The sequence below is a fragment of the Fonsecaea erecta genome (genome assembly GCF_001651985.1).
Source record: "Fonsecaea erecta strain CBS 125763 chromosome Unknown Scaff8, whole genome shotgun sequence".
In the NCBI taxonomy this organism is placed as follows: Eukaryota; Fungi; Ascomycota; class Eurotiomycetes; order Chaetothyriales; family Herpotrichiellaceae; genus Fonsecaea; species Fonsecaea erecta.
Genome location: NW_017387251.1, coordinates 694,578 through 720,803, shown reverse-complemented (window position 1 = coordinate 720,803; position 26,226 = coordinate 694,578). Strand labels below are relative to the sequence as shown.

At 52.4% G+C, this 26,226-nt stretch overlaps 10 protein-coding genes across 10 annotated transcripts; 3 read left to right on the top strand and 7 right to left on the bottom strand.

Annotated features, from left to right (window-relative positions):
* Positions 1-627: 627 nt before the first annotated feature.
* Positions 628-1,911, bottom strand: AYL99_08929 (hypothetical protein; the record flags this gene model as incomplete). Its single annotated transcript, XM_018840437.1, has 5 exons — positions 628-809; positions 872-1,037; positions 1,087-1,400; positions 1,448-1,779; positions 1,817-1,911. 5 exons carry the CDS (start codon positions 1,909-1,911, stop codon positions 628-630), a joined length of 1,089 nt encoding a protein of 362 aa, XP_018690184.1.
* Positions 1,912-3,356: 1,445 nt separating this feature from the next.
* Positions 3,357-5,042, bottom strand: AYL99_08928 (hypothetical protein; the record flags this gene model as incomplete). The annotated part of the gene is made up of 1 exon (XM_018840436.1): positions 3,357-5,042. One exon carries the CDS (start codon positions 5,040-5,042, stop codon positions 3,357-3,359), a length of 1,686 nt encoding a protein of 561 aa, XP_018690183.1.
* Positions 5,043-5,613: 571 nt separating this feature from the next.
* AYL99_08927 (hypothetical protein) lies at positions 5,614-6,452 on the top strand (the record flags this gene model as incomplete). The annotated part of the gene is made up of 3 exons (XM_018840435.1): positions 5,614-5,676; positions 5,756-5,848; positions 5,922-6,452. 3 exons carry the CDS (start codon positions 5,614-5,616, stop codon positions 6,450-6,452), a joined length of 687 nt encoding a protein of 228 aa, XP_018690182.1.
* A 250-nt stretch (positions 6,453-6,702) lies between these two features.
* On the bottom strand, positions 6,703-8,061 carry AYL99_08926 (hypothetical protein; the record flags this gene model as incomplete). Its single annotated transcript, XM_018840434.1, has 1 exon — positions 6,703-8,061. One exon carries the CDS (start codon positions 8,059-8,061, stop codon positions 6,703-6,705), a length of 1,359 nt encoding a protein of 452 aa, XP_018690181.1.
* Positions 8,062-8,648: 587 nt separating this feature from the next.
* AYL99_08925 (hypothetical protein) lies at positions 8,649-10,315 on the bottom strand (the record flags this gene model as incomplete). The annotated part of the gene is made up of 2 exons (XM_018840433.1): positions 8,649-10,101; positions 10,158-10,315. The coding sequence occupies 2 exons, from the start codon at positions 10,313-10,315 to the stop codon at positions 8,649-8,651; spliced, it is 1,611 nt and encodes a 536-aa protein (XP_018690180.1).
* Positions 10,316-12,431: 2,116 nt separating this feature from the next.
* On the bottom strand, positions 12,432-13,216 carry AYL99_08924 (protein yop1; the record flags this gene model as incomplete). The annotated part of the gene is made up of 4 exons (XM_018840432.1): positions 12,432-12,613; positions 12,677-12,740; positions 12,795-13,010; positions 13,166-13,216. The coding sequence occupies 4 exons, from the start codon at positions 13,214-13,216 to the stop codon at positions 12,432-12,434; spliced, it is 513 nt and encodes a 170-aa protein (XP_018690179.1).
* Positions 13,217-14,248: 1,032 nt separating this feature from the next.
* AYL99_08923 (hypothetical protein) lies at positions 14,249-17,148 on the top strand (the record flags this gene model as incomplete). Its single annotated transcript, XM_018840431.1, has 2 exons — positions 14,249-14,988; positions 15,036-17,148. The coding sequence occupies 2 exons, from the start codon at positions 14,249-14,251 to the stop codon at positions 17,146-17,148; spliced, it is 2,853 nt and encodes a 950-aa protein (XP_018690178.1).
* Positions 17,149-17,902: 754 nt separating this feature from the next.
* Positions 17,903-19,570, top strand: AYL99_08922 (hypothetical protein; the record flags this gene model as incomplete). Its single annotated transcript, XM_018840430.1, has 1 exon — positions 17,903-19,570. The coding sequence occupies one exon, from the start codon at positions 17,903-17,905 to the stop codon at positions 19,568-19,570; it is 1,668 nt and encodes a 555-aa protein (XP_018690177.1).
* Positions 19,571-19,755: 185 nt separating this feature from the next.
* Positions 19,756-21,854, bottom strand: AYL99_08921 (dihydroxy-acid dehydratase; the record flags this gene model as incomplete). Its single annotated transcript, XM_018840429.1, has 2 exons — positions 19,756-20,174; positions 20,309-21,854. 2 exons carry the CDS (start codon positions 21,852-21,854, stop codon positions 19,756-19,758), a joined length of 1,965 nt encoding a protein of 654 aa, XP_018690176.1.
* Positions 21,855-23,053: 1,199 nt separating this feature from the next.
* Positions 23,054-25,177, bottom strand: AYL99_08920 (hypothetical protein; the record flags this gene model as incomplete). The annotated part of the gene is made up of 1 exon (XM_018840428.1): positions 23,054-25,177. One exon carries the CDS (start codon positions 25,175-25,177, stop codon positions 23,054-23,056), a length of 2,124 nt encoding a protein of 707 aa, XP_018690175.1.
* Between the last annotated feature and the right edge of the window lie 1,049 nt (positions 25,178-26,226).

Genomic DNA, 26,226 nt, shown 5'->3' with positions numbered 1-26,226 from the left:
ATTTTCGAGTTGTCTGGTTCTCTCCTCTACCTGCTGACGCGCTCCGCGTTCAGTTTGAGCTAGATCCTGACACCGCGACAGCTGGGTTGCCAGCTTCGCTGTCTCCGCTTACAGCTGAATGACTTCAGAAGTTAGATCCGCGATTAATGTCGACACCCTCGTAAGCTATCTCAATACTTTCTTTACCTGATGGACTTGTGTGACTGAAAGACAATTTCAACGTCCCTGTGGATCATGTCCCGATGATATGAGGTCTGGATGCGGTATAGCCTCAGTTAATGCGCCGACTTCTCGACAAAGCTCCATATATGCGCCGTTGGAATGTTTACTTAACTGTCTCGTGAAAAGATGCTCTCTCTCCGGCTGATATACCCATGCGTACCCATCGTCAGCACGCGGCTGTAATCGGAATGACGTGTCGATCACGGGCCTTGGAGCCCCCTCCATCCCCTTCCTAGGCCGTGCCGTCACAGATCCCGCCAGATGGACTTAAAAGCTTAGGCCCAGCGCCTACACTGGCGCCAACCATGGTCAGCGGTAGACAACAAGGTACTGATTAGTCTTTGCAGCATGAAGAATAGATCTTGCTTTCCATTTCCAACTCTTTGGTCATAATTTACAATTGATTCATTCCTGCAACCAGGGATCCTCAAGGAGTTCTTTAGCGGTCTTACGCTCCTCAGGCAGCCATTTTAGCATTGCTCGCATGAACCTGAAAAAGAGTTCCTTCTCTTGTCCCACGAGACGTCTTTCAATATCCTCCAACGAAGTTGATGTTATTTTGGCATGCTCTTCAGCGATCCAATTTCCTAGATATAGGCCGTTTGTTAGCTTTCAAACTCTGACGACATAGAAGGATAACGTTAATTACCATTCGCAGCGAAGCATTGCTCGGCAGTCTCACTTCTTCGCACAAACTCAGTCGGAGGAGGCCCAATTAGGCTCACCATTTTGGCAACATGTTGGAAGGGGTCATGGTGGCCTTTGCCGTCGAATATACGCCCAAATAAATGCTCGCCCTCGAGGAGATCCCAGACCTTAGAAACAATTTAGAACACGTGTGGGCTCGAAGTCTGAGATTCTCACCAAGCCTCCAAGATTCCAAATATCAATCGGAGGGCCCCACGGCATCTCGAAAATCACTTCAGGGGCTCTGTAGATGTGTGGCTGAACAAAGGGCCCTCTCTCCTGCGTCTCCCCAATTCTTGCCTCCCCAAAGTCACAAAGGATTGGAAGGCCATATTTGTCGTCCTTTGGGTTTGGAAGATGTCGGCTCTTGTAGACTGTTCTTGATTTATCGACCAGCTTACGAGGGCTGGGTTCGTTGATTTCTGCCTTTTCAAACCTCTCCAACATAGTCGGGTCTTCGACGGTAAGCATTAGGTTGTCGGCCTTCAAATCTAGCACAGATTAGTCAAAGTCGCAGCTTTGAAAGGCACGAAAATACCTCCATGAATAACTTTAGCTTCAGTGTGGAGGAAATCAAGTGCAGTTAAAAGTCGTTTCAGCGTCATCTTAAGGAGAGGTAGACCAAAAGGCTCGCGGGCCATCTGTATCATATCAAGAAGGCTCATATGCATAGGCGGCTGCAAGAGGCATTGGTGTTTGCCAGAGGCACCGTGGAGCTCGAATGTGGCATAAAGCCCACGTATCAGAGACTGGCCTGGATGACTTGAAACGAGAGATGAAAGGTGCTCGTAGACCCTGTATTCTCTGAGGGTTGCATCTGGAAATCTGCTTAAAGATGTAGAAACTTTGAGAGCCATGAACCTGTGCTCACTGCCAAGGTAAGATCAGTATTGGTCATGATGCTTACAATGAGCTCTTACGAACGATCTCGGCATAACCAAACAGTGGAATATGCGCCATATCCGAGCTTTCCAACGACTTGGTACTTCGACTGATATACATCGCCGATACGAACTGGGTAATATTGTTGAGGCTCGTAAAATGGTAGAGTCTCCTCTTCAAAGAGTGTTTCAACTGGTATTATCGGAGCTCCGCTGCTGGGAAAGCTCTTTGGGAGAGAGGATTTCCGCCTGAGAGCATGTCTCCATGACTGAAACAGAGAAGCCATGTTATGTCCTCCAGAGAAAGCATAATGAAAGTTAGGCTGTGCACACTCCGTTCTCCAAGTGCCAAGACCGAACGATGTAGTAGGCAGGTCTACCGAGCACCCTTGGAAACAATGCGTCAGACTCGGACGAAGCAGTCTCAAGCCGGCCTTCGAGTAAATGCTCAAGCCATTCGATCATGGGTCACTCTGGACACAAAACATGAGTCATCGCGCAGGCAGCCACGTGTGATCCTGTGTCAGTATTCACATCTTTGACATTATGATTGGTGTGGGATGTCTGTAAGTCGACATTCATGACCTTCAGAATGCGTTTCTCCTAAGCGCCGAAACTCACGCCCGAAAAGATCTGTGTCCAGCGGCCTCCTGTAAATGAGATGCTTTAAACAAACTATTAAACGAGGTGCGACATCTTTCCACGAACCTGACAAGTTACTCTGCTCTTCTTTCCTTGTTCAAAGTCGTCTGTTTACTGTTCATTTGAATCTATCCGCGATGTGTCCTCTATTGTTAAAAGATTCGTCAGCTATGTGGGAGGGGTCAGCCCAGAAAGCTTCACAAATGAAACCCTCAGAGCTTTAGTGACGCAATATTGTAAGGAACAAGAAAACCGAGTCAGCAACTATCCATGCCGTGTAAATATTGCAATACTCATAGGTAAACAGGATCCCCGTATCAAAAAAGCGAAGATCCAAGGAACCGAGCTCCATAAATCTCACAAGGACACATCAGACCCTAAAAAGGTCATCTCAATTCGGTTCCTGGATGATAATGGTGTGAGAGTCGGAACAGGTCATCTCCATGAAGATGGAACTTCAAAGTTCCGCTACAAGCAGAAGCCACCAAGCGAGTCTCCGTCCCAAGGCTTCGAGTAGCACCGTCTACGGCTTGCGGCAGTCTTTTATGGTCCAGAATAGCAAAACCGCAGCCAATTTGATAGGATTCATCTACCTTCATGTCCCTCCTCGCTGGCTTCGCACAAATGAGAAATGAAGACTCGTCCTTTGGGATATTCAACGTTGGGTAGAGTATGTAACACGGCTAGCATACATGTGGCTTCCGCAGAAAGTTTTCAGATCCGATCTGTCCTGTGCTAGTCTAAAGTCCGCCAATTTGATGTGGATGATAGGCGTCCTCGAACGCACAATCGGAATATCTCTGCTTGAATTTGATTCGCATAAATCGTGTTTCGTGCTTCCTCGATCCCATAATCTGCTTGTGACGCTGTTCTATTGGTCTGCGGATTTTGAGTTATAGATTTGGTGGGTCCTATCGAGATAGACTACCAAAGAACGAAATCCTTTTCTTCATATTTTCTCCGCTCTTCTTGACGTCTTTGGTCAAGCAGTTCGCCATGCATTGCTCCGTGAAGGTATGCATCTCCAACGAGGACATAGTGTTCGCTAACTTCTCGCAAGATGTAACAAAATTGCCCTCCGTAAAGGATTGCCACAAGATCTCCTGGCAATGTTCCATAAGGACCTATGCCCCTCCCTCCAGAAGCAGTGGCGTAGAAACACCGATCCACAAAGCCGGCCTGCGAGTAAAATAGTTTGGTAAGCTCCGCTCTAACGGCATCTGATTCAGCGAAGCCATTGAGCATGACTTCGAACCATTCCCCAATTTCCTTTGGCGCCGGGGACACCAAGCCACCGTGGCCTAGCTTCCCAGAATCCAAGACCAGAGTTCGCCAGAATATGTCTCGCTCGCTCATGGATAAGGATGAGCCGTATTGTTCCAATTCTCGGAAGGAGCTTGCCCACTCTGATGCACACCAATCGTCGCTGAAGAGCCCGGGAAACTGTTTAAAATCGAAAGGTCCAATTACGGTGTCAATGCTGTCTACGATTATGCCTTTAGCGGTGAGGTGTCTCAAGTCGTCAGAAAATGATATGGTTGGAGCCCTTGAGTTACAAGCGTTGAATGTCGTTGTCGCGGGATCCCAATTCAACTTTGGAGAGTTGACGAACCTCTCAGGATTCGGGGCCCACGAGGAAGAACCTTCACCGGTGTCCGGTGGCGAGACTCGATTTCCAGATAACACCATGAGGTTGTTATCTGTGAGGATAGAATGTCGTACCAGCTCCCTGAACATCTGTGTCGCTGAGATCGAATAATCTGGCACCAAAGCGAGATCCTCATCTCTAGCAAGCGCTATAAGGGCATACAACTTGTCGCGAGGGTCGGTCGCCTTCAGACAGTGAGTTAAGTGTAAGAGTTCTAAAATGCTGGGCGCCTGTCGCGAAGCGGTTGGTATACTGCACTGTACAGCGCCAAACATGTCAAGGCCGGCTGGATTCGTTTGACCCAAAGGGTTGGCGAGACTGAGGCACGCAACCGAAGAAAGAATACCAGGAATCAACTGAACCAGACTTGCACAAGCCACAGTAAATGTGGAAAAGGGAACCCACGTCGAGCAGCAGCGAATCTGAACTTTGTCCTTTTCCAACCAGCCAACGTCACCGGCTCTCGAACCGGGAATAGCAAGCTCCTGGACCACCCACACTCGACTCCAGTACGGGCGATTGAGAAATCTAAACAACGATTCAAATTTGTTCAAACAATGACTGAAGTCGTCGTTCAAAAAGGCCATTGGCTTGGATGCCAATCCATACAAACGCATGAAGGTAGATGGATGACCCAGTTCTTGTAGTAGCTCAAGAGCTTCATCGCTCTCGTCTGGCTCACCCGTCCAAGCCAGTACTCGTTGTGCTAACCAGAATATATCTCGCATTTTTGAGACCTGTTCAGCCCTCTCTTGCAGATTTTGCTGATTAATGCACAGCGCATCAACCCAGAGCGTCCGTGCGCCATTCTGTTCTCTCAGGTGTTGGAACGCGATGTGTAGATTTAGTGTTATAGGAAAACGGTGCCCGTTCATACAAATATCCCTTTTGTTACTTGTGTCGCCCCAAGTATAAGATAGTGCTTCGTAGCGTGGTTTGTCTTTGAGTGACGCATGGACCATATTGCAATGAATATCTGCACCTCGTACTCCTGGCGCAAGTTTCAGAAGCCGTATTTCGGAATGAGAAGGATTGAGGGGTTGGTAGGCAAACGGATGACTAGTGCAGGTCGCCAGGGGATGTAACAGATTATGCAAGCTTTGGCCAGACACCTTTGAGTCTACCCAAACCATTTCGCGAGGCCAGAAAGCTGCGTTGTATGTCGTGATATTAGGGGTCCCAGTGGTGGTCGCATTGGACACTAACACTTGTGACCGCAGGGCACTGGGGAGGGCTGCTCTGCGACGATGAAATAATAAGAAAAATAAAAGAAGAGAAGGCCTTTCCCCACGTGACGCGACGGTTCAGCGGGTTGTGTCCCCAGGCACGCTCGGGGTGAGCCGCACGTGAGGCCAAGATCGGAGTAGTGGAAGGATGTATACGTCATTGTTGGCTTCGTCCCTCGAAACTCACTGCATGCCGCAGTCTTCTCGCTTCGTCCTCAGCAATGGTATGTTTACTCTACGTTCACCTTCGTTGATACGGCGGCGCGCCCATAGACTGGACGTCAAACGCCTCCTCCTTTCGCCCAAGATGGCGGACAAAATGTCAACGTACACGCCGCTGATGGCCAAGAACCTCTCTATCGAACCGATGGTAAGGGCCACGGACCCCCCTCAGCGACACGGGCACCATGCAAACAAAGCTGTGTGGCTGATTGCTGAAAGGGGCCCAGAACACGAACGAGGCGAAATGGATCACGCTGAAGAAGATCACATACGAGGACCCTGCGGGCAAGCGAAGAGTGTGGGAATCAGCTGAGCGACAGGTCAATTGAAACCCCGCCGAATTACTTTCCCTGGCTCCGAGATGAGACAGGAAAGGTTGACTCAGAGCTGCAGACGAGAGCCAAGGACGCGGAGATCGACGCCGTCGGCGTCGTGGCCATCCTCAACGACCCCAAATCCTCCAAGGGCCCCTCCCTACTGCTGCAGAAGCAGTTCCGTCCCGCCGTTGACAAAGTGGCCATCGAGGTGCCCTCGGGGCTCGTCGACGGGGGGGAGTCCCCCACCGACGCCGCTATCCGCGAGCTGAAAGAAGAGACAGGCTACATCGCAACGATGCCCACAGACGCGAAGGCCGCCGAGGGGATTCTGATGTTCAACGACCCGGGGTTCTGCAACACCAACACGAAAATGATCTTTGTGGAGGTGGACATGCGCGATCCCCGGAACCACGAGGAGAACTTGAAGCCCGAGCTGGAGGAGGGTGAGTACATCGAGTGCTTCACCCTGCCCTTGGATAACTTGTGGAATGAGCTGGTCGACCTCGAGGCCCAAGGCTTTGCGATCGATGCGCGTGTCGGGACGCTGGCTCAGGGCATGGAGATTGCGAAGAAGTGGAAGGGCATGCTCAAGATGGATGTCTCATAGATGGTATTGTGGTCTGTGTCTTCAACATGCTCTAGAGCGTCCATATTTGTGCAATCGGAAATATATATGGTAAGGCTGTTAGTTGCTTCAGGATATTTTCATGGACAATCCGCCTAAGCAGGAATCAAAGGGTGTAAAATGTAATACTTGCGCTCGTGATTCGACCTTCCTCTATTTTTTTTCTCAGGTCCACACGAACAGAATCTGTCCTACAACCAATGCATATCGCCGTCATGGTAAGCCCCCCCATTCATCGCCGGAAGATTCCTGTGCCCCAACAGAGCCTCAATATTGCCAAACCCCACGCCATCCCGAGAGAGTCTCTCACCAGGTTCAATTTGCTGCCCGTCACCTCCCGCCAGCCCACGGCCACCTCGGCCACGGGGATGTCTGCAAACTCGGCCAACATGAGCATCTCGACGTCGAAGATCCACCCTTCCATGTGCATGTGCGGGACGATGTACGGCAGCGTCGGGCGCGAGAACAGCTTGAAGCCACACTGCGTGTCCTTGATCCGCGCCGTGGCGGGCGGCGTCATGACCCAGAGCAACAGGTGGAAGCAGCGCATGAGGAAGTTCCGCAGCTTCGACCGCTTGACCACGACTTCCGAGTCCACCAGGTGCGCGCGGGACCCGACCGCGATGCCCCGGCCCTCGGCGTCTTCGATCTCCTGGCACGCCCGCACCAGTTTGTCGAGGTCGGAGAACTTGGATGCCCCGTCCGCGTCGGCGAACACGACGTATTGGCCGCGGGCGTGGCGCATGCCGTGCGTCACGGCGCCGCCCTTGCCGCGGTTTTCTTCCAGCGAGATCATGCGGATCGAGCCCGGGGGGATCTTCACACCGATCGGGGATCGATGCGTCCAGGGACCCGAGTCACGGCGCGGGTGGGGATGGAGGATGTGTTTGCGAGAAAAGGTCTGGGCCGTGAGAAGTGTGTCGTCCGTGGAGCCGTCGTCGACGAGGAGGATCTCCCAACCTCGAAGGGGTTCTTGTTGCTTAGACTGCGAAGCAGACGTAGCAGTAGCGCCGTTCGCTTTCCTGCGCCGTGGCCCCTGCGTCTGTGTTTGTCCTGCTGCTTTGTCCACCGCGCCGAAGGTAGACGATGTCCCATATTCTGTCTCGAGGAAAGTTACCGCCTCTTCCAGCATGCCCGTCAGCCTGTCCTCCTCGTTGTACGCCGGAATGACCAGTGTCATAAACAACTCGGCCGGCTCGATCTCTTTCTCAATGTCGATTTCTTTGTCTGGATCCTCTTGCCTCGCCTTGACATATTTCCGTAGAGCTTCATCGTACCAACACGGCAACGGTTCTGGGTCTGTCACGTCGCCCGTCCTGTCGACCGTCGTGAATGTCTTCTCAGATGGGCGGGGTTTGCGCGGGTTGGGGACGAAGAGCGTTACGAATATCCAAATCTGAATACCCACAGGAAATCCCAAGTCAGTTGGTCGGACACTAGGAGTAGAGTGTAAGGGCAGGAAAATGCGTACTAGCAATAAGACCGCAAACGCAGCCCAGATCAAGATGAAGGGCACCAGGCGCCATTGCAGCCACTTGTCGTCTTTGAATACATTGGTGAAGTGACCGCCCATACCAACAGGCCGATCCATGACGATGGCGACTTCATGGACTTCACCAGCAGGCTTCGGATGAGGGACGAAGGAGGCGGCCTTTGAACCTCACGCCTCGAGAAGGAGAAAGTTTTACGGCACAGTCAAGGCCATATGTATGCAGGTTCGTCGTCAAGCGGAGTATGCGACAACTTTCCAGGAAGACAGATGTCAACAATTTTGGATGGTCGGCAAATCGGCGCAAAGATCAGGCTCCGCGACCAGGGGGATTCCACAGTATAATAAGCATATTAATAAAACAGCATCGAAGGAACATTCGAAAAAGGAAGTCTTTGGCCACGATGTGAGCTTGGGGCTGGTGTCATCCGCCCCTGTATTGTGGAGTCCTATGTATATGGGATGATGGGAGGGATTCAATGCTTGGGCACCGGGCACTACTTTGGAACCTCCCATGTCTCAGCATAGAGGAGTCTCTACGCTTGTCTCACATCAGAAAGGCCGAGAAAATCTCCTTTGCTCAAATAAATGGTGTTGACGATGGCCATGATGGTGACCAGGTAATTCCAAAACCGCTATTCCTTGCTTACTCTTCGAAGAGTATACATAACTGGTCCCCACGAGGCAGATCACCGCGACGAGAAGCTGGAACCGCCCGCAACCTTTGTCCATGCACTTTCCAATTTACTCTCAATCATTTCATCAACCGACTCAGCGCCGACGTCACTCACGCCAACTCCGCCCGCCGCTCGCAAACCGCCGTCGCCAGTATTTGGCTGATTCTCCTCCAGACTCTGGTCCAAGTTGCTGGCGTAGATGACAGCGGCGAAAGCTTCGAGCTCCCTGACTTCAGCTTCTGCTGTAGATACATATTCGTTGGGAGGATTGTTCCCATTCCCGATCGCATGTGCCTGGCGGGTGATGATTGCCAAAATATTGGCCAGCTTGACCCGGGGCTCTCCCGGCACGACCGTGACGGCAGAGTCAAGCTCCTGAATACGCGGCTGCTGCGCACTCGACATGGATGACGACGGGGAGTGCTGCCTCGGTTGCGGGTATAGCTGGGCAATAACACGAGTGTCGATGAGATGCGAAAACATGGAACCGAGAAGGAGGGTGTGGATTCTCGTGAACGTTGGTGAATCAATCAAATCGGCGGTCTCGTCCAGGAGCTGCCGTAGTGGTCCTGTCGACGTGTCGATACGGATGGTGGGTTCCTGGTGTTCGCCCTTCCCGGGATCATGAGCGTCCGAGCCTGGAGAGGTTGCGGGCGGAGTGATCACCCCGGACTCTATCAACACTGCTTCCTCCTCCTCCTTGGGCGGCAGCACGTACGGCAACCACCGGGTAGCATATCTCTCGTGCTCAGAACCGCCCTCGACGCGCTTTCGGACATCAAGGACGAGTTCGCTGAGCCGAGCGGCTGTTATTCCCTCGCTGGGAGAGATGCCCCCAAATACTTCCTCAACTGCCTCCCTGACCTTGGACATAATCTGTGCATAGCCCTTGTGCAGCAGAAACCAGGAGAAGGTTAAATATCTCCTGTTTGTTTCAAAGTCGTTCCCAAACCCGGTCCCTGCGCTTCCGTCATCGTGGTCTTCCAACGAGATCGAGTCGGCTCTTCCGGGAGGTGGAGGCTGGGCCAACGAGATGACCGAAGAGAGATAGTTTAGTCGACCGAGGAGGTTCAATTGTATTCTTGTGAGGATGATGAGGAGTGACAAACTGTAAATCAGTGTGAATGCTCTCGTGATCGAAGTCACCTTCAATTCATTCCATAGTTGGGCCTTGGTCCGACGTGACCCCATCAACTGGACCCCTTCAGTCTGGAATTGACTGGCGTGTATGAAGCTCCCCGTCTGAAAGCTGGACATGCTTGCCGTATCGCCATCATACATGCTTGAGGCTTCGGATTTTCCTTCCCCTGAGGCACGTGCCAGTCTTTCGGCCTTCTTCTGTTGCAGCTCATGAGTCAACTGTTCGACAGGGAGGTCTTCCAGGATGTTCTCGGTCAGCGTGGGTAGGAGGGCGAGGACTGTGATTGTACAGTCTGTTTGATTTTGCTCGAATCGCCGCCGAATGCTGGGCAAGATACGATCAGTATATGTTCAGCGACCGACGGTGTGCTTCTCTCTCACTTCTCCTTTGCAATCTTGTCCAACTGCATGCGCTCTCGCGCTTCGTTGATTTTTCCCAGGACATACTGGGCGGCCAAATACGTCGCGCCAACAACGCCAGCGCCGATGGCTATACCAGTGCGATGGCGCCTCAGCCAGCGACGTGTGGCTGATATCATTTTGACCAATGTGAGGGACGCTGTGCACCTTATCTCAGGTGCAGTTGGTCCGCTGCGTAGGACATGGTCGCAAAGAGCACAGAGGAAGAGATTGAGTGCTCTGAATGAGCGTCCCGCGCAAGGGCAGGTACGGCAAGGGAGTAGGCCGATTCAAGTCGAAGCTTTATTGACTCAATTATTGATCACATTTGTCGAATGGATCGGATGAAACTTGTGGCGGTGCCTCGGTTGAAGGCTGGAAATGTACGCAGTAGCACCCGTACCCGAGAAAGAGCATGGGCTTTTGGGTTGGGGATGGACTTGGGGGAGCGTCAAAGGGCAGCGGAGGGTGAAGGCCACCCCCGTGGGCCAATAATCAGCAGACGCGCCCGTAAGCAAGGCTCTGAATGGCATAACTACGTAATAGTGAGGGCTTTCTTGGTTGTTCTTAGGGGGTCCTTTTAGCCGGGCCGTAATGCCCAATGCCTCCCTCGTATCCGTACCTCTCCTAGCCGAGAATGACCATACCTGCCCGCCGGACCCCACCATTGAAGGAACATTCAAAGAGTCTTAATGCTCCTCATCGCGGCTTTCTTCAAGAGTCATACCGCAGCGACCAGTCCCCGATGCTGAGAGCAAGCTTGTTGGAGCCTGTGACCGACCATGATCTGAACAGCCGCTCTGTCCCAGGCGCCACTTAGCTGGCTGCCATTTCCTTGCTTTCTCCCTACTTCTATACCGCCGAGCGCACCACTCTACAGAAAAAACCCCCACTATTTGACCGTCGGAATCGATTACAGTATAGTTGCGCACGAAGATTGCGACTCGCGATCATGGAACAGGGCCATCGGGAATACATCCTCGAGGTGTTCGCAGACCAAACATTTGTAAGGGACATAGTCAAAGGTACGGTGTGATCTGGCCCCATGGCCGTGAACTCAAAGGAACACAACACTTCTGCCCTCCCTTTCTTACAATGAGACGAGGAGCACTGACAATTGGGCGCCCGGGCACAGGAGTCCTACACACGATCTTCTTCCACCGTTACTTCCCACCGATTCGACCCTCCCTTTATACCCCGAACGCCTCCTCGCTCTCTCATACGCACACCTCGCATTCCACCCAGTCTCTTCCCGTCACACTCCCTTCGATCCTCGAGCCGCCTGAAATCTCAACAGCAATCGACTCTCATGCAGACTTACTTATCTCCCAATTGACGCCACAGTTCTCAGCGAGCCCAACAAGCCCGTCAGCCGCCGCAGGTGGCTCTCGCGGTGAGATCGTAGTGCGATTCTACGAGCGCAAGAGGAGAAAAACGGGCATCACGACGGGCTGGTTGGGCCGGTTGGGAGGTGGAGGACAGACGGAGGAGGAAGTATGCTGGGAGGAGTGGTGTGTACAGGTCATTGTCGCAAGACCTAGAAGTGAAGCGGGTAAAACTACTCCTCTCGTTCCCTCGTGCGTCATGCGGCAGCTTTACCTGTTACTAACCTATTGATTTGCCGGCAGACCGCATCAAAGTTCGCCGTGCAATGGAATCTTCCCTCCAGAAGACGGCGATGAAGATTGTCGCCATAGTGAACAGAGACAAGGATCATATTCCTCCCATTACCACAAGTGATCAGAATCCATTCCCGTACAGGATATTTGTCAATCCTAAGCAACAGGAGAGTGCCGAGAGGGGCTTTGTGGGAGGATGGAATTGAGGCTAGGGAGGTGCCAGAGTGCATCGACGGGACAAATGCATTCCTCTCTAGAGATACAAATTATAGAGCAAACAAAAGTCGCTGGTTTTTGTGTATTTCATTGGGTCGTACCTCAATTGACGCCTTCCTACCGGCGAATAACTGATCTCTTGAGAGCCGTTGCCACCACCAAGACATAAATCAATAGGTCTATGGAGAAACTTCGTAATGATATGATTTAGCCTTCCTGAGCAACTTTGTAGGTCATCGCGCTGCAACTCCCAGACAGCGTCGCTTCCTCTGACTCCACCTCCCACCAGATCTCATTCTGGAACATGTTCCAATCGTTGTCATAATGCCAAAAGCCTTGCCGTTGTGTGCTCGAGTCGCATCAAAGGTCAGCGATCGCTCTTGATTCTCGCACGAAGTTACGGTGAGATTCCTTGAGACGTTTACTGGCTTTTGAAAGCGGCGTCGGCCTTGCCTCGGACATCGGCAGATGTGGAGGCTGATGGCTGTTGGAAGAAACGGGAGAAAATCGGGTGGAGGAAAGACTTGAAGACGATCTGGGCGCCGTTGGTCATGGGAAGCGCCATCCACAGGATCAGGATGAATTTGAAGACGTAGTAGAAGGCTAACGGTGACAGATGGTTAGTTCTGGCGTTGTGTGAAGAGGTCATCATGCGCATTGACTTACGGAACCAGTACACGGCATTTACCATGCTCTCAAGGACGCTGAGGAAGGCGTACACAACCCAATACTAGAAGCATAGTCAGAATGGTTGGAATTGGAAAGTGTCGGAAGAGAAGCATACCGTCAACCATTGCGTATCATCAACCTTGCTGCTGCTGAATAGAGCTTCGAGCGAGTAGTATCCCGGGATGATGAAACCGGCGAAGTTGACGAGGAACTCGCCGCCAATGTTAAAGAAGACGAGGAAGAAGTAGAGGCCGATGAGGCCGAGGAAAGCGTAGACCTTGGGAACGTTGGTCTGTTTCTCGAAATTGTTGAGCATAGGATACTTGGAGAGCTGCAGGCACCATCATTAGCTCAATCACGCCCATCGACATTGTGAGATGAGAGGATTATGATGCCCTCATAACAGAGGAAGGTGATGATGGGTGATGTCGGATTGCGGGAAACGATGGGAAATTGGAAGCCTGGATTGACATGTGCCTCACATACTTCCTTATCGATCTGCGAGATCTGGTGCTGCGCCTTGTCCTGGAACGACATCTTGAAAATGATGAGTCGGTATCGCTACGGGGAATGTAGATTGATGTGGAGGGATGTGGGAAATGGAGAGTGCAGATGAATCCGGGTTGCTGGTAATATCTCAGTGCGAACGAAATGTGCGAGTGGGAAGAAAGGTGCAGTAGTGGGAGAGTTGATGTAGTTTAAAGCTCCTGGTGGCCCAGGGGCAAGAGGTGACGTTGGTCCGTTTGGTGGATTGAGTGACCTGCGAACGCTGGCGATGGGTGGCCAGCTTGTTCGACGGGTGTTGGAGGCATGTTGGAGGCATAAGAAGGCGCATCAGTCCGGGTGCTAGTCAGCTAGGTCGGCTGGTCACTCGCAGGGGTGAGCGATGGGCTGTCCTCACTGTCACAGAGGCCCGCCTGACCCTGGCACCTGCAACTCATCGCTCATCTGCGCCCAGTAAATCCGAATGGGCTGCACAAGTGAGCCCCAATTCTAGTGGTTGACGTAATACGCATGTGTGAATCCACAGCCGGCGCAAATGAATTCCGGCCTGCACCAATAAAGAGATGACCCTGTCTGACGGATAAACACAGTAGAGTCTAGCAGTGGCTGCGCACTGTCAGACCAAAGCCCAATGTTTGGCTTGGCGAACTGTTTCTCTGGCAACAACCTTCGTCGAATTCGAATCGGGCTGTTACTCTCAACACAAACCACCGATATGGATTGACAGCCACCGCGCGTGAAGTGATCCATTGCAGTCAAGCCCGCCTGCTGCACCAAGACGAAATCTTCCCCGACACCTCAGGATCGTCTATCTTTTCTCGCGATTGGTCTCAGTCGAGATACACGTCCGCGACCTTCCGCAGCAGACCTGATCCGCGAAAACATCGATACCCGAATGCAATGTTGTGATCGGCCGAATTACCACGCGAGGTTCTTTCTCATCGTATCTATAGCGATCAATAAAGCATCTTCATCCCGTTGACGGTTCAAAGTTTGCGACCAGGATATGTATGATGATTTGTTTGTTTTTATCGTGACGTCGAGCTAATTTGCGCACAGTTCGGCATGGCGCAGTCGCCAACCCACCTCAAGGAGGAGGCTCCAGACCAGTACGATCCTACACATCCAAATAATGCAAATAATAGAGAGACACAACGTCCAAAATCCAGAGGCTCGACGACCAGCCTCCAGTCCATCGGCGTGGGGAGCGCTTTCCAACCAACTGCGCAACAACAGCACCCCCAGCATCAACAACAACAACATCAACATCATCATCATCATCATCCGGACGAGCCGACCATGCCCTTAGACCAAAACACTTTCTTCATGCAACATGGCGCCCACCCAGCTGCTGGGGTGTATGGTCCTAACCCTGAAGAAATGCTCATGCATTACCAACACAATATGCCTCCGCATCATCATCAACAACCGATTGACCCCAACACGGGATTGCCACCACATGAGATGCGTCCCATGTCTCAACAAGCGTTCCAGGAGATCCAACACTATCCTATGCAGTATCCTCACGGACTGCCATATGCTGTCGCTCCTCAACATATGCATCACATGCGCCATCATTCTGAACAGTTCGAAGGCTCACCTGCGCCCGAAGATTCAAACAATGAAAATGGTGGCGCCAAAAGAAGAAAGGGTACTGCTTCCAGCGTGGCTAACGACCAAGAACTGCGGCGACTACTAGCACAGTATCAAGGCAAAAGTCTCAAAGAGGTCGCTGTGGAAGTCCAAAAGAATGAAGGCGCCGGAGGAAAATCTGAGAAAGCAAAACAAGTCTTTGCTATGCTTTGGTAAGTTCTCATTTAAGGAAGTCTGCGCTCCGTGCTCATGGTTGTAGGCTTCAAGAAAACTGTCAGCGTTCCTCCAACTCCGTACGTCGTGACCGTGTGTTTACGAGATACACCGAGCGCTGTGGTAACGAGCGAGTTCCAACGCTAAATCCAGCATCATTCGGGAAACTGGTCCGCATCATCTTTCCCAATGTTCAGACAAGAAGATTAGGAGTTCGGGGCGAATCGAAATATCACTACGTGGATCTATCGCTAATCATGGATGACGACGACCGACAATATTCTCTTGTCCCTGAAAGACCTGGAACATCGAGCGGCAGCCAGCATGAAAGGCACGGATCGGTCCAGGAAGCAAACAAATTATTCAAATCCAACGTGACTCCTCCCCTCGACCGACCTATGTCCCGGGCAACTATGGAGACAGCCGACTTTCCTGCTCCAAGTGCTGCGTTCTTATCCAAGGAAGCCGACGTGCCGGGGAATAAGACGACAACGCCTGTAGAGCCTCAAATGGAGCGGCTAGATTGCAGGTATATCAACACGCCGACCATCCGCTTCCCCGTCAAGTCCATGCCTATGAATGTCGTCTTGTCGCTTCCTTCGATACGTGGACATCTCCCTGCTAGCATGGCGACTTACCTGGGAATGCCAACCCTCAATTCACTTTCTCAGCCGTCTCCTTCGTCGCAAGATACGCCTATCGACTTTCCCGATATTCAACCTTACCTCGAGGGAGAAAATTACGACGCATCTATCGCCAAGGCCTTGTTTCATCTCTATCGGTCATACTGTATCGATGTGATTGACGCCTTCCGCAAATGCAAGGAGAAGCCGTTTTTCAACCATCACTCCGCTTTCAATGGGAAGATGACTGTTCCGGTCTCCAAATTGTTTTCGATGCCCTGTTTGGCTCCTTGGATCCAGGAATGCGATATGCGCATGTACAAACAGATTGTCCGATTCATCGCTCCCTTAGCAATACAAAATGTGCCCGAGGTTGTGTGGAACGTGTTCGATCGCATCGGATCGAAACTGGTCGACCACCTGATCACGGCCTTCGAAGAAAAATGCCCTGTTCACGTGATCGTCGCGAAGATTGTACCTGCAGCCAGGTTTGTTCATGTGCTGAAGAAGCTCAAGGGCGCCAATGCAGCGACGTTGCAACTGAGTCGAATGCTTGAGGATCCGCAACAGAGAACTCAGATGTGGCTCGATCTGATGTCCATTGTCGATCCTGATCGCCTGCTCGAGGATAGCATGCCACCGCCCGAAAGTCTCGAGAAGATGCTGGGCATGCTGAAGCACGACATGAGACCACTTGTCGATCCAATTGACGATGCATTGGTCCATGCAGCGGAGGACGACACGGCTAGCGCATACGCAACCTTTATTAATGACCATGCCGACTCCTGCGACGGCATACTACTCCCAGAATCCAGCGATGCCTCTACTCCTTTGCTTGAGCGGTGGATCAATTGGCTGGAGCGATTGCCCCAGCTTTTCGACGGCCATCACCCTCAATGCATGATCAACTGGCACACAAGATTATGGAGGAGTGTCATGACGCAAATGGGACAAGGTGGTGCTCACAGCTATCAATCATGGTGGTTCGTTGAGTCATTCACCACGCAAATGCTCGACTGGATGACGCAGATGGAAGGACTGCTACTGAACTCACAAATTCAGAAGCTTGCAGACGAGAGGGAGCAAGAGAAGCGCGAGGAAACCAAAACTCATCCGGACGTACTTTTTCGTGGCACTAAAAGAAAGAGGGCAGTCCAGGATGTTGATGCAGACGCCAACGCTCCAGCAGAACCTGACTCGCGTAAGTTGGTGAAGGTGGAAATGGGTCCCGGCTCACCTACACTTCCAGCAGTCAGTGTCGAGCAGCAAGCGGGCCAGCAGATCGATGACGATGAAACCGACGCAGAACTGGACGAATTACGACGTGGCGGCCCTTTAGATCTGCCTAGCTTCCACACAGGCCTTAGCAGTCCAGTCAAGCACCGCGCAACCGGCAATCATGACGACAGCGGGATTGACCTTGGGCTCGATGTCGACGTTGAAGCGGAGAAAGAGGCCAGGAAGTTCAACAAGAGAGACTGGCTTCTCAGCAGCGATCCGGCGGACGCAGCTATGGGCCTGGTCGTGTTGGCCTAATGGGAGATGGACTTGATCATGCTCAGCGACCGGACGCTGTCGATACCTAATTACATGTAGTGGGGGAATGTGGGACGGGGGACAAAATCCGACGATTTCGAACGAGCTGCACGACGAGATGACAGGGACGGTTTTCGGGGGAACGGTCCATGGGTATTTCTAGTGGCGGCATGGGATGTGGGTTTCAGGTACATTTCTTCGCGGTAGGATGTTCCTGCCTGAAGTGCTTGTTGGCTGATCAAAACATGGTTGATATGAAGGAGGTCGTGCTTTTTTGGTGCTTTGATACCCGGGATCTGCGCAACGGGTTGGTTGTATGTTCTTGCGCGTGCGACTTGACGGCGGGTTACATTTCCGTGTGTTGGATCTAGGGAACCGGCGTTGCAAGGGTGGTCAAACCCATTGTTTCTTGTGGCAGCTTAGTTGTTGATGGGGTTTTAGTCCCGGTGCATGCAGAAGGCTGAGAGACGGGAAAAGGGGACACACTGGTGGTCTGAAGGTGTTGTTGGTGTGTAGCGAATCAAGTAAAGCGGCGAATGTTGATGTTGCGTAGCTTCACTTTCACCATCCCTTCCTTGCTCACCAGTGGCATCACCCGAGCTGTGCAGTCAACCCCTGATCTCATATTCTCTGAGCTGAAGAGTATCTCTTCCTTGCCTCAGGTATCCTGCTGATAGGAGCAGCTATGACCAGGAGAGCAAGACCGCCCAACAATGTTAAGACACAGAGCACGACGCCCTGTCCCAAACCTACGATGCCTCCACCACCACAGACGGACACGGCGGCGATTTCGACGGTCAAGCATCCCAAATCCTTAATGGCAGTATTGCTCGATACAAGGGTGCGAAGGGCTCTACAACTGGTCCTTTTGGCCGCCCTCTATGCACCCATCTCCCAGTTAAACCTATCGCCTGTCTATGGAGACATACCAGCTGCCCTGTACCATCAATATGGCCTCACTGTCTCCTTCATGGTCGCCTTTGCCCTTCGGGGTTATCTTCCAGCCTGGCTCTCACGCTTCATCACTCCTTTCTGCTTCTGGATTCCCAGCATCCAATTCTTCCTCTTCCGATTCAGTTCGACTTTCGGTAACCCCTTGGGTCCTCTGATCACGGAGCTCTTGACATGTTATCCTCTTGTGTTGTTGTCCACTTACTTTGCGATCGAGGACTTCGACGAGACCTTCAGCCCCAGCCGTTCTGATTCCTCGTTAGGAGAGGCTGTGCCGTCGATGGGATTGTTCGTGCTCTTCTCCGTCCTCCACAGAGCCTGCAAGGGGTTTGTCTCGTCACACCTCGGGCATGGCTTCCTCACTTCACGGATTGGAATGCAGCTGGTCGTTGCTTCGCTATATGGGATGGTTCTACAGAACAACATCTTGTGGCCCTCACTTCCAGCAGTTGCTTTTACGATGGTGGCAAATCCTCATTGCACGCTTTTACGAACCACGCAGGTGCTCAACAACACGTTGGCTCTCTACGACTATACTTTACTGGAACGAAAAGAGTCCATTACAGGCTATATTTCGGTGTTGGAGGACAACCAGCGAGGTTTTCGCGTCATGAGGTGCGATCACAGCCTCCTCGGCGGAGAATGGAAAATGCCGCCCCCAAACAGAGCCCCGAGGAAGGTCGCGGAACCGATCTATTCCATCTTCGTGATGCTTGAAGCAGTCCGTCTTGTTGAGGGCACCTCTACGAGCCCACATAAGACCGCTCTGAACATCGGGCTAGGAATTGGAACTGCGCCATCTGCCTTGATCCACCATGGGGTGAATACCACCGTCATGGAACTTGATCCGGTCGTTCACGAATTCGCGATCAAGTACTTCAACTTTCCCCATAACCATAGCTATTATATCGGGGATGCCGTCCACGCGGTCACTACTGCGAACTCGACCGAGGCAGACTCGTATGACTACATCATCCACGATGTTTTCACTGGTGGAGCAGAACCCGTGGAACTCTTCACCACGGAATTCCTCTCGGGGTTGCATATGCTTTTGAAGCCAGATGGAGTCATAGCCATCAATTACGCAGGGGATCTCGCCATGCCTGCATCCTCTCTCATTTATAGGACGATTGTGTCAGTATTCCCTTCCTGTCGCGTTTTCCGGGAAGATGAGGCACCTGCGCCTGGAGCCAAACAGGTCGACTTCACGAACATGGTGTTCTTCTGCAGGAAGAAGAAAGGGCCGATTACATTTCGAAGACCCGTGGCCCAAGATTTTCTGGGAAGTGGTGCTCGGCGAGAGTTTTTGATACCAAAGCATGAAATCGACCCGAGCGAATTCGACACTGAAGGCGGCGTTCTCAAAAGTGGACAGACAAAGGAGCTCGAGAAATGGCAAGCAGAAAGTGCGTTGGGTCACTGGGTGGTTATGAGAACAGTGCTGCCGGACGTTATCTGGGAGAACTGGTGATCCGTACCGGGACAGGTCTATGCGAACTTATTTTGCACGATACCGCGCGAACAGTATAACATGTCAAGCCAAAGTCGACGGCGCCTGTTCTCGCCTTAGTCCCAGCGGTGTGGTGGAGGAGATATTGGGAGTGGCCTGGTACACGACCTAGCCACCTTCTAACGAATCAGCCAGCATCCAGCTTGTCAGTGGTTATGTAGAGGAGCCGGCCATTTCTGCGCCACGCGCTGAAACTTAGGAGCATTCCGCAGGATCATCCCTTCATTGAGCTGTCCAGTCTCGCGGCGAAAGATATCCTGCCAGGGCGTCTGAGACTCTGGAATCGAATATCCCCCCTTCGCCTCCAAGTCCTGCCGTCGCTTCTTCAACTCATCCTCAGATATCAAGATCTGGACAAGTCGCTTGTTCAAGTCGACCCTCAAGACATCTCCATCCCTAAGTAGTGCCAGGTTACCGCCTGCGGCGGCTTCAGGACTGGCGTTCAGAATTGACGGCGAACCTGACGTGCCAGACTGTCTTCCATCCCCAATACATGGCAACGAGCTGACTCCTTGTTTCAAGACGTGGCCTGGAGCATGCATGTTGACTACCTCCGCCGCACCGGCTGGAATGAAAAATTAGCATCGGTATTCGAGACAACCCGAGGCCAAAGTCTCTGGCTCGCATACAGGCTACGGAGCGGCAAAGGACCCTGGGAATTGACTTGATCTTGTCGAACAGAGGGCAAGGAGTACTTACGATATCCAAGTGGTCCAGCGCCACGCATCACCAAAATCGTCCTCTTATCGACCGGGGTCTTGGGATCGTCGATGCGGTTGATGAAATCCTCTCGTCCATCGAAAACCACAGCCTTACACTCAAATGCATTGGGATCCTTGGGATCTTCCAAGAACTCGCGCCGAAAATCGTCGGAGATCACAGAGGTCTTCATGATGGCGGAATCAAACAGATTCCCTGTCATGTGAAGGAAGCCTGCCCGCTGTTTCAGCGGTTCAAGGTACGGCTTGATGGTCTGTTTGTCCCAAGAGTGCTTGCCGTCCACATTCTCCTTTACGGTCTTGCCGTTACAAGTCAGCGCTGTTGGCTGGAGTTTACCTTGATCCAAAAGTTCGGCCATGACTGCTTGAAGCCCGCCAGCTTTATAGTACTCCTCGCACAACATCTCGCCGGCAGGTTGCACGTTCACCAGTAAAGGGATGTCAAGTCCAATCCTATCCCAGTCATTCAAATCAAGGGGGACACCGATATGTTTTGCCACAGCATTCAGATGGATGGGCGCGTTGGTGCTCCCTCCGATAGCGCTGTTCACGACAATGGCGTTTTCAAATGCTTCCCTCGTCATGATGTCGCTTGGCTTCCGATCAGCGTGTACCATCTCCACAATCTGCCTACCAGTCCTATACGCACATTGGGCACGCTCCCGATACGGGGCTGGAATGGCTGAAGAGCCTGGTAGAGCCATGCCGAGTGCCTCAGCCAGGGCATTCATGGTTGATGCCGTGCCCATGGTGTTACAATGGCCTGCTGAGGGCGTTCCAGCTGCGATCATCTCCACCATCATGTCATCGTCAATCTTCCCTGCAGCATGCAGGTCCCGAGCCTTCCACAAAATCGTCCCCGAGCCAATTCTGTCTTGCGAGCCCTGAAGGCGACCGTTCAGCATGGGACCGACATTGAGACAGATGGCGGGGATGTTGACAGTAGCGGCGGCCATGAGCATTGCCGGGGTCGTCTTGTCACAGCCAGTCAAAAGCACCACGCCGTCCAGGGGATACGCATGCAGGATCTCGACAAGTCCTAGATACAGCAAATTGCGATCCAACGTCGCTGTAGGCCGTCTCACCGATTCCTGGATCGGGTGCGTGGGAAACTCGAATGCGATGCCACCGGCAGAGCGAATGCCTTCTCGGACTCGTTTGGCTAGTTCGAGATGGTGTCGGTTACAGGGGGCGATGTCGCTCCCGGACTGAGCGATGCCAATGATGGGTTTGCCAGTGTTTAGTTCCGATGTCGTCAAGCCGTAATTGAGGAAGCGGTCCGTATACAGGGCCATCATCTCCGGGTTTTCGGGACAGTTGAACCAATTCCCAGACCGCAGCTTTCGGGCCGCGGTGCTCCCTCCAGCTTTGGACAGCTTCAGCTCGAGTTCCTGGGTCCGTTTGCGGAGGCTTTCGAGTTCAAGTTTGTAGTCTTCCATGTCCGGCACGGAGCCGCCAGCATGATGGTGTCCATCACACGACCCACAAGACTGCTGCTGCTGCTCGTCCTCCTTTGGGCAACTCATGTCTAGAAGCTCCCCTTATTCGGGATCAATCTTCTGGTTCGTCAATCTTGTTGCCCCGTGGCTGATATTTTCCCACGGGCCGCAGAAAAGGGGGTCTCCCGTTCTCCAACAACTCTTTCTCCTCTCGTCAAGGAGTGTGAAGTAGTTAGTCCGAGCGTCTATAGTAGGGTATGACCGTGATATAATATATGTGACATATATCAATCTTATAGACGTGAACACGACGAGGAGCAAAAGACGGAACTAGTCGCCAACAGCGAAAGAAGAGCAGACCTAAAAGGCAAGGAGAGGAAAGATAAAGAGAGAAAATAACAAGCAGCAGGATTGATCAAAACATCTGACACCCTTTGACACGGGCGGGCGTGGTCGGTCAACAGAGCCGATTTGAGCGGGCAAGCTGGGATTGAATTCGTTTTGTTTGCGAATTGGAAGAGCTCTTTCGACCCGAAACAAGCGTCTGATGGATTTGGGTATTGCTTGATTGATTGATTGATACGGCGGGTACTTCTGCCCTTCTCCTCCTCCTCCTCCACCATCCATACATATCCACCGGTCCTACTTCTACCTCTCCCTTCGTCGGCAACCGTCGGTTATTGGGGAAAGCTTCTTCTTGGGACTCTGTGTCACAGCCGAGCGGAGGAGGGATGGGTCACCATCATACCTAATGCCCAAGGCGACAAGCCAAAAACAAAGGACAATGAGGGGAGAGTTCTAGCAAATCGTCTGGATGGGATAGATGCCCGCCAGCCAGGAGGTGGAGACCAAAGGTCCTCCAACAAATGGAGCAATGAAGCGCAATGGAATGCTAACTTGCAGGTGCTCACTCGCCCGCACAGGCACACAGCGTACCCCGGCGCCTACTCGCCCGACCGACTGGCCGGCGGCGGCCTTTTCGCCGAAGCTGCTTGCTTTCCTTTCTAGGTGGGGAGAGAAGTGAGATGCAGAGTAGGTAGGGTCTTCTCCAAGAAAAAAAGGAGGCTATGATGTAGGTGAAAAGAATTCCGAAGTAAACGATTGACCCGAAACCCAAACACATTAGTTGTATAGCTCGCCAAACAGTCAACTTTTCCGTCCGACTTGCCCCCTCAATGTCCTAGTTGAAAGCCATGCCCTTCGTAGCCTTGAGGAAGCTACAGATCCTGGAACCCTCTTTCAATCCTGACCAGAATATCCTGTGAACGCACCAACGCCTGAAGAGATCACGTGGAATGAAAAGGGGTATCTTCCTCTTCCTCTTCGCCTTCTTGCTCCTCCTCCTCCTCCTCTTCAAAACAATGTTGTTGTTGTTGTTGTTGTTGTTGTTGTTGTACATGGGCCATCGGACTGCCCGTGATGATATCCTGATCCCCTTGCTCAGAAACACTGTCATTCTCCTTAACGAAATCCCCGTGTCCGTCTGAAGACTCCAGATAAACAAGGTCCGCCCAAACCCGCCAATGCACCGTCGCAATATGTGCAACTCTTCTTGCAATATCTTCAATTTCGGGGAGAGAGCGCCATTGTTGCCTCGAGGCTCGGTCTTGTTGCCACTGCTTCTGCGCTTGCGAGATGGCCAATATGGTCATGTTCTGGAATTTGCTCATCTGATCGTTCGTCGATCCTTCGAGTACACGTAAGACTGCCCTTGCGTGATGCTGGTTTCGATGTTCGGCCTCAAACTGGGCGACCAATCTTGCAGTCGTCTTGATGACCATGGCATCGGGTATGGCAAACGTGGAGCCGGGCCACATGAGGATCGCAGCACGAGCCAGCTCAAGAGCCACGGCGCTGGCATGTCGCATCCAGATTTCCTGCATAGGAGTTCCCTCGAGATCGCCGTCGGTGAGATCCATGATTCTGTTCCGCAGGAGCATGTGCATCTCCGATACGCGGACCTCCATGACACCCTGCCAGGTAGAGGTTGGATGGTGACCCAGTAACTCTCGAAGTACCTGATCAAAGACTGATAGACAGATGTCGAGATGTATCGTGTCTTGAAAGTCCATCCGGATCTCTTTGAGGCGCTTGTGATCGTACGCCAGAGTTGCGGGAAGCTCCAGATCATGGCAAAGGCAGAGTTCGAGTATCCCATGCACCAAGGCAGCGGTCGGAGGTATGCTTGCTTTTTTGCTATCAAGCTGACACTGTCGGTGCTTCTCAAGGGCATCACAGTACCATGCTCGAGACTCTTCGGTCTGAAGCTCACCCTGCCTGATGCGCGACTTGAAATAATCTTGCTGGAACGTGACAGTGTCATCGATCAAGAGGTACCGGAAACTTCTGATCTGGTGATTAGCGACATCCAGTTTCATTGCTTCCAGAAACTGAAACAGCTTTTCAATACCAATGACGAGAGCGTGCAGGTCCCCCGTCTCTGCACCTTGTCCTATTTGTTCAGCCATCTCATGTGCATAGACGTCTCTCATTGGGGCACAATGGCTCGTGAGGAGCCCATCCAGCCATTGAGCCAAGCGGACAATGTCTAGCAGGCCATGAGACACCTCTTGCAGAAGCAGAGGGACGTCAAGATACTGACTGATCTGGTACTGGTCCCTGTCCGGGATTAGAATCACAAGCAACTCTTTCAGCTTCCGAAACAAGAGAGGCAGCCTTCGCTTGAAAAGCACCGGCTTCCCGGAGCTCGAAGAGCGCTTCCAATCACACTCAGTACACGAGCCCAGGGGCTCATGTTGGTAGACTATCTTCAACTCAGCCTCTAGCCCATCCCAGTATCTTCTCGCATGCTTCTTCTTGAGCTCTCCCTTCTCCCCAGAAATGGGGGTGAAATGGAGATCATGGTCGAAGTTGATATCAATGCGCAGGTTGATGTTCGACTGTATGTAAACCAGTTCGAGCTCTTCCAATGTTTCCTTTGTCACAGGCGGATGAGGAGAGGCTCCGACAAGAGCGTCCACTTCAGCTTCGCTGATGCAAGGAGGAATGGCGATCGAGTCTTCAGCATCATGGTCGCCGAAGCACGAGTGTTCGCACGGAGAGGATCGCAACTCTTGGCAGGACAAAGGTTCGGTCTCCTGGGAAGCCTCCGTCCGAGTCTCTGAGGGCTCGTCCAAGGACGAGTCTGTAGATCGAGGCTCGTCATGCCGTTCTTCGGTCTTGATGTCCCATTTGGGCGAACCGCACTCAGCACGCCCAGGCATCTTGGGTTCGGCGGAGGAGGGTGTGGACGACAGCGAGGACGGCGCGGCCACGTCGTCTTTGGCGGTTGCAGCTTGATATTTCTGGATGTTTCTGACCCGTTCCGAGGCTCCCCGAGCATCTTGTTTGTCTCCGGCCATCTTGTTACCGACGCCGTCTTCGTCGCATTCCTCTGGATCCTTCTTCATGCGAAGCTCGTGCCCCGGACTCTCGACTCTTTACTGCCATTGGCGCATGGTTTCGACAAGTTTGATTGTGCAAGCTGGAGTCTGGCAGGGGCGGGCAACGCTCGAGTGACTGGAAGGGGGGTGGGAGAGGTGGAGGGAGTGGGACAGAGCCAGCAATGTTGGATTCTGGCGCCTCACTGTGCGAGTCTGGGAAAGGGCGTCCTCAGTATGACAATGCGCGGGTGAACGAATAGTGTTGGGAGCGTTGGGGTGGCAGACGTGGGTTGCCCAGGCGAATGGACAAATCCCTTGCCTTGATTCTGAGAAACGTGGGAGGGAATCACGAACGAATACCGGCTGTCTGCACTATTAGAGAGAAACAGACAAGAAAAATAAATGGGTGTGGGAGGGAGATGTAGGGTAGTAAGCGTGGGAGAGCATACAGGAATGCGTTCGTTTGCTGCGGTTCTTCTTCTCTCCCCTTCTCAGTCCTGTCACTTGTCACTTTGCACACTTCCACCCCCAGCCAACAACAGACACCAACAAAGCAGGGTTGCTTTTTGAGGCAAAGGAAGCCACACCTGCACAACTAACTGCACATCGGGATGCCTGGGTCGTGTGATGGAGACAGCGGCAGAGCTGGCACTAGGTAAGCCTCATGTTTGTTTCGGGGGACAAGGTGTTGGGGATTGACTGGAGCAATGTCTGATTTTCGGATATAGCCATTCCCCTGAACCCCCAGGGACAGCGATGGGGTTCGACCGCCTTGCCTCATCCGTGCTGAGTGCCTCTCGGTCGGAGATTACGAACCGTGCGCCAGGGGGGGTGCTATTGTCCGCTCACGGACCTGTTCTCATTGGAACTGCAATTTGTGCTCGCTGAAGTCTCTGGATCGGATGTGCATCGCCGGGTTACAGAAAGACAAACATCCATTTGGCATGCTTTGAACAGCAGACGCAGCCTTGGGCTCGACAAGAGTGGGACCCTCGTCACCTCCATCCTGGAGTTGCCCAAGTTTGCTCTCACAATTGGTGCATTTTGTGCTTTGGTGGTTGGGCCAACAGACCCTA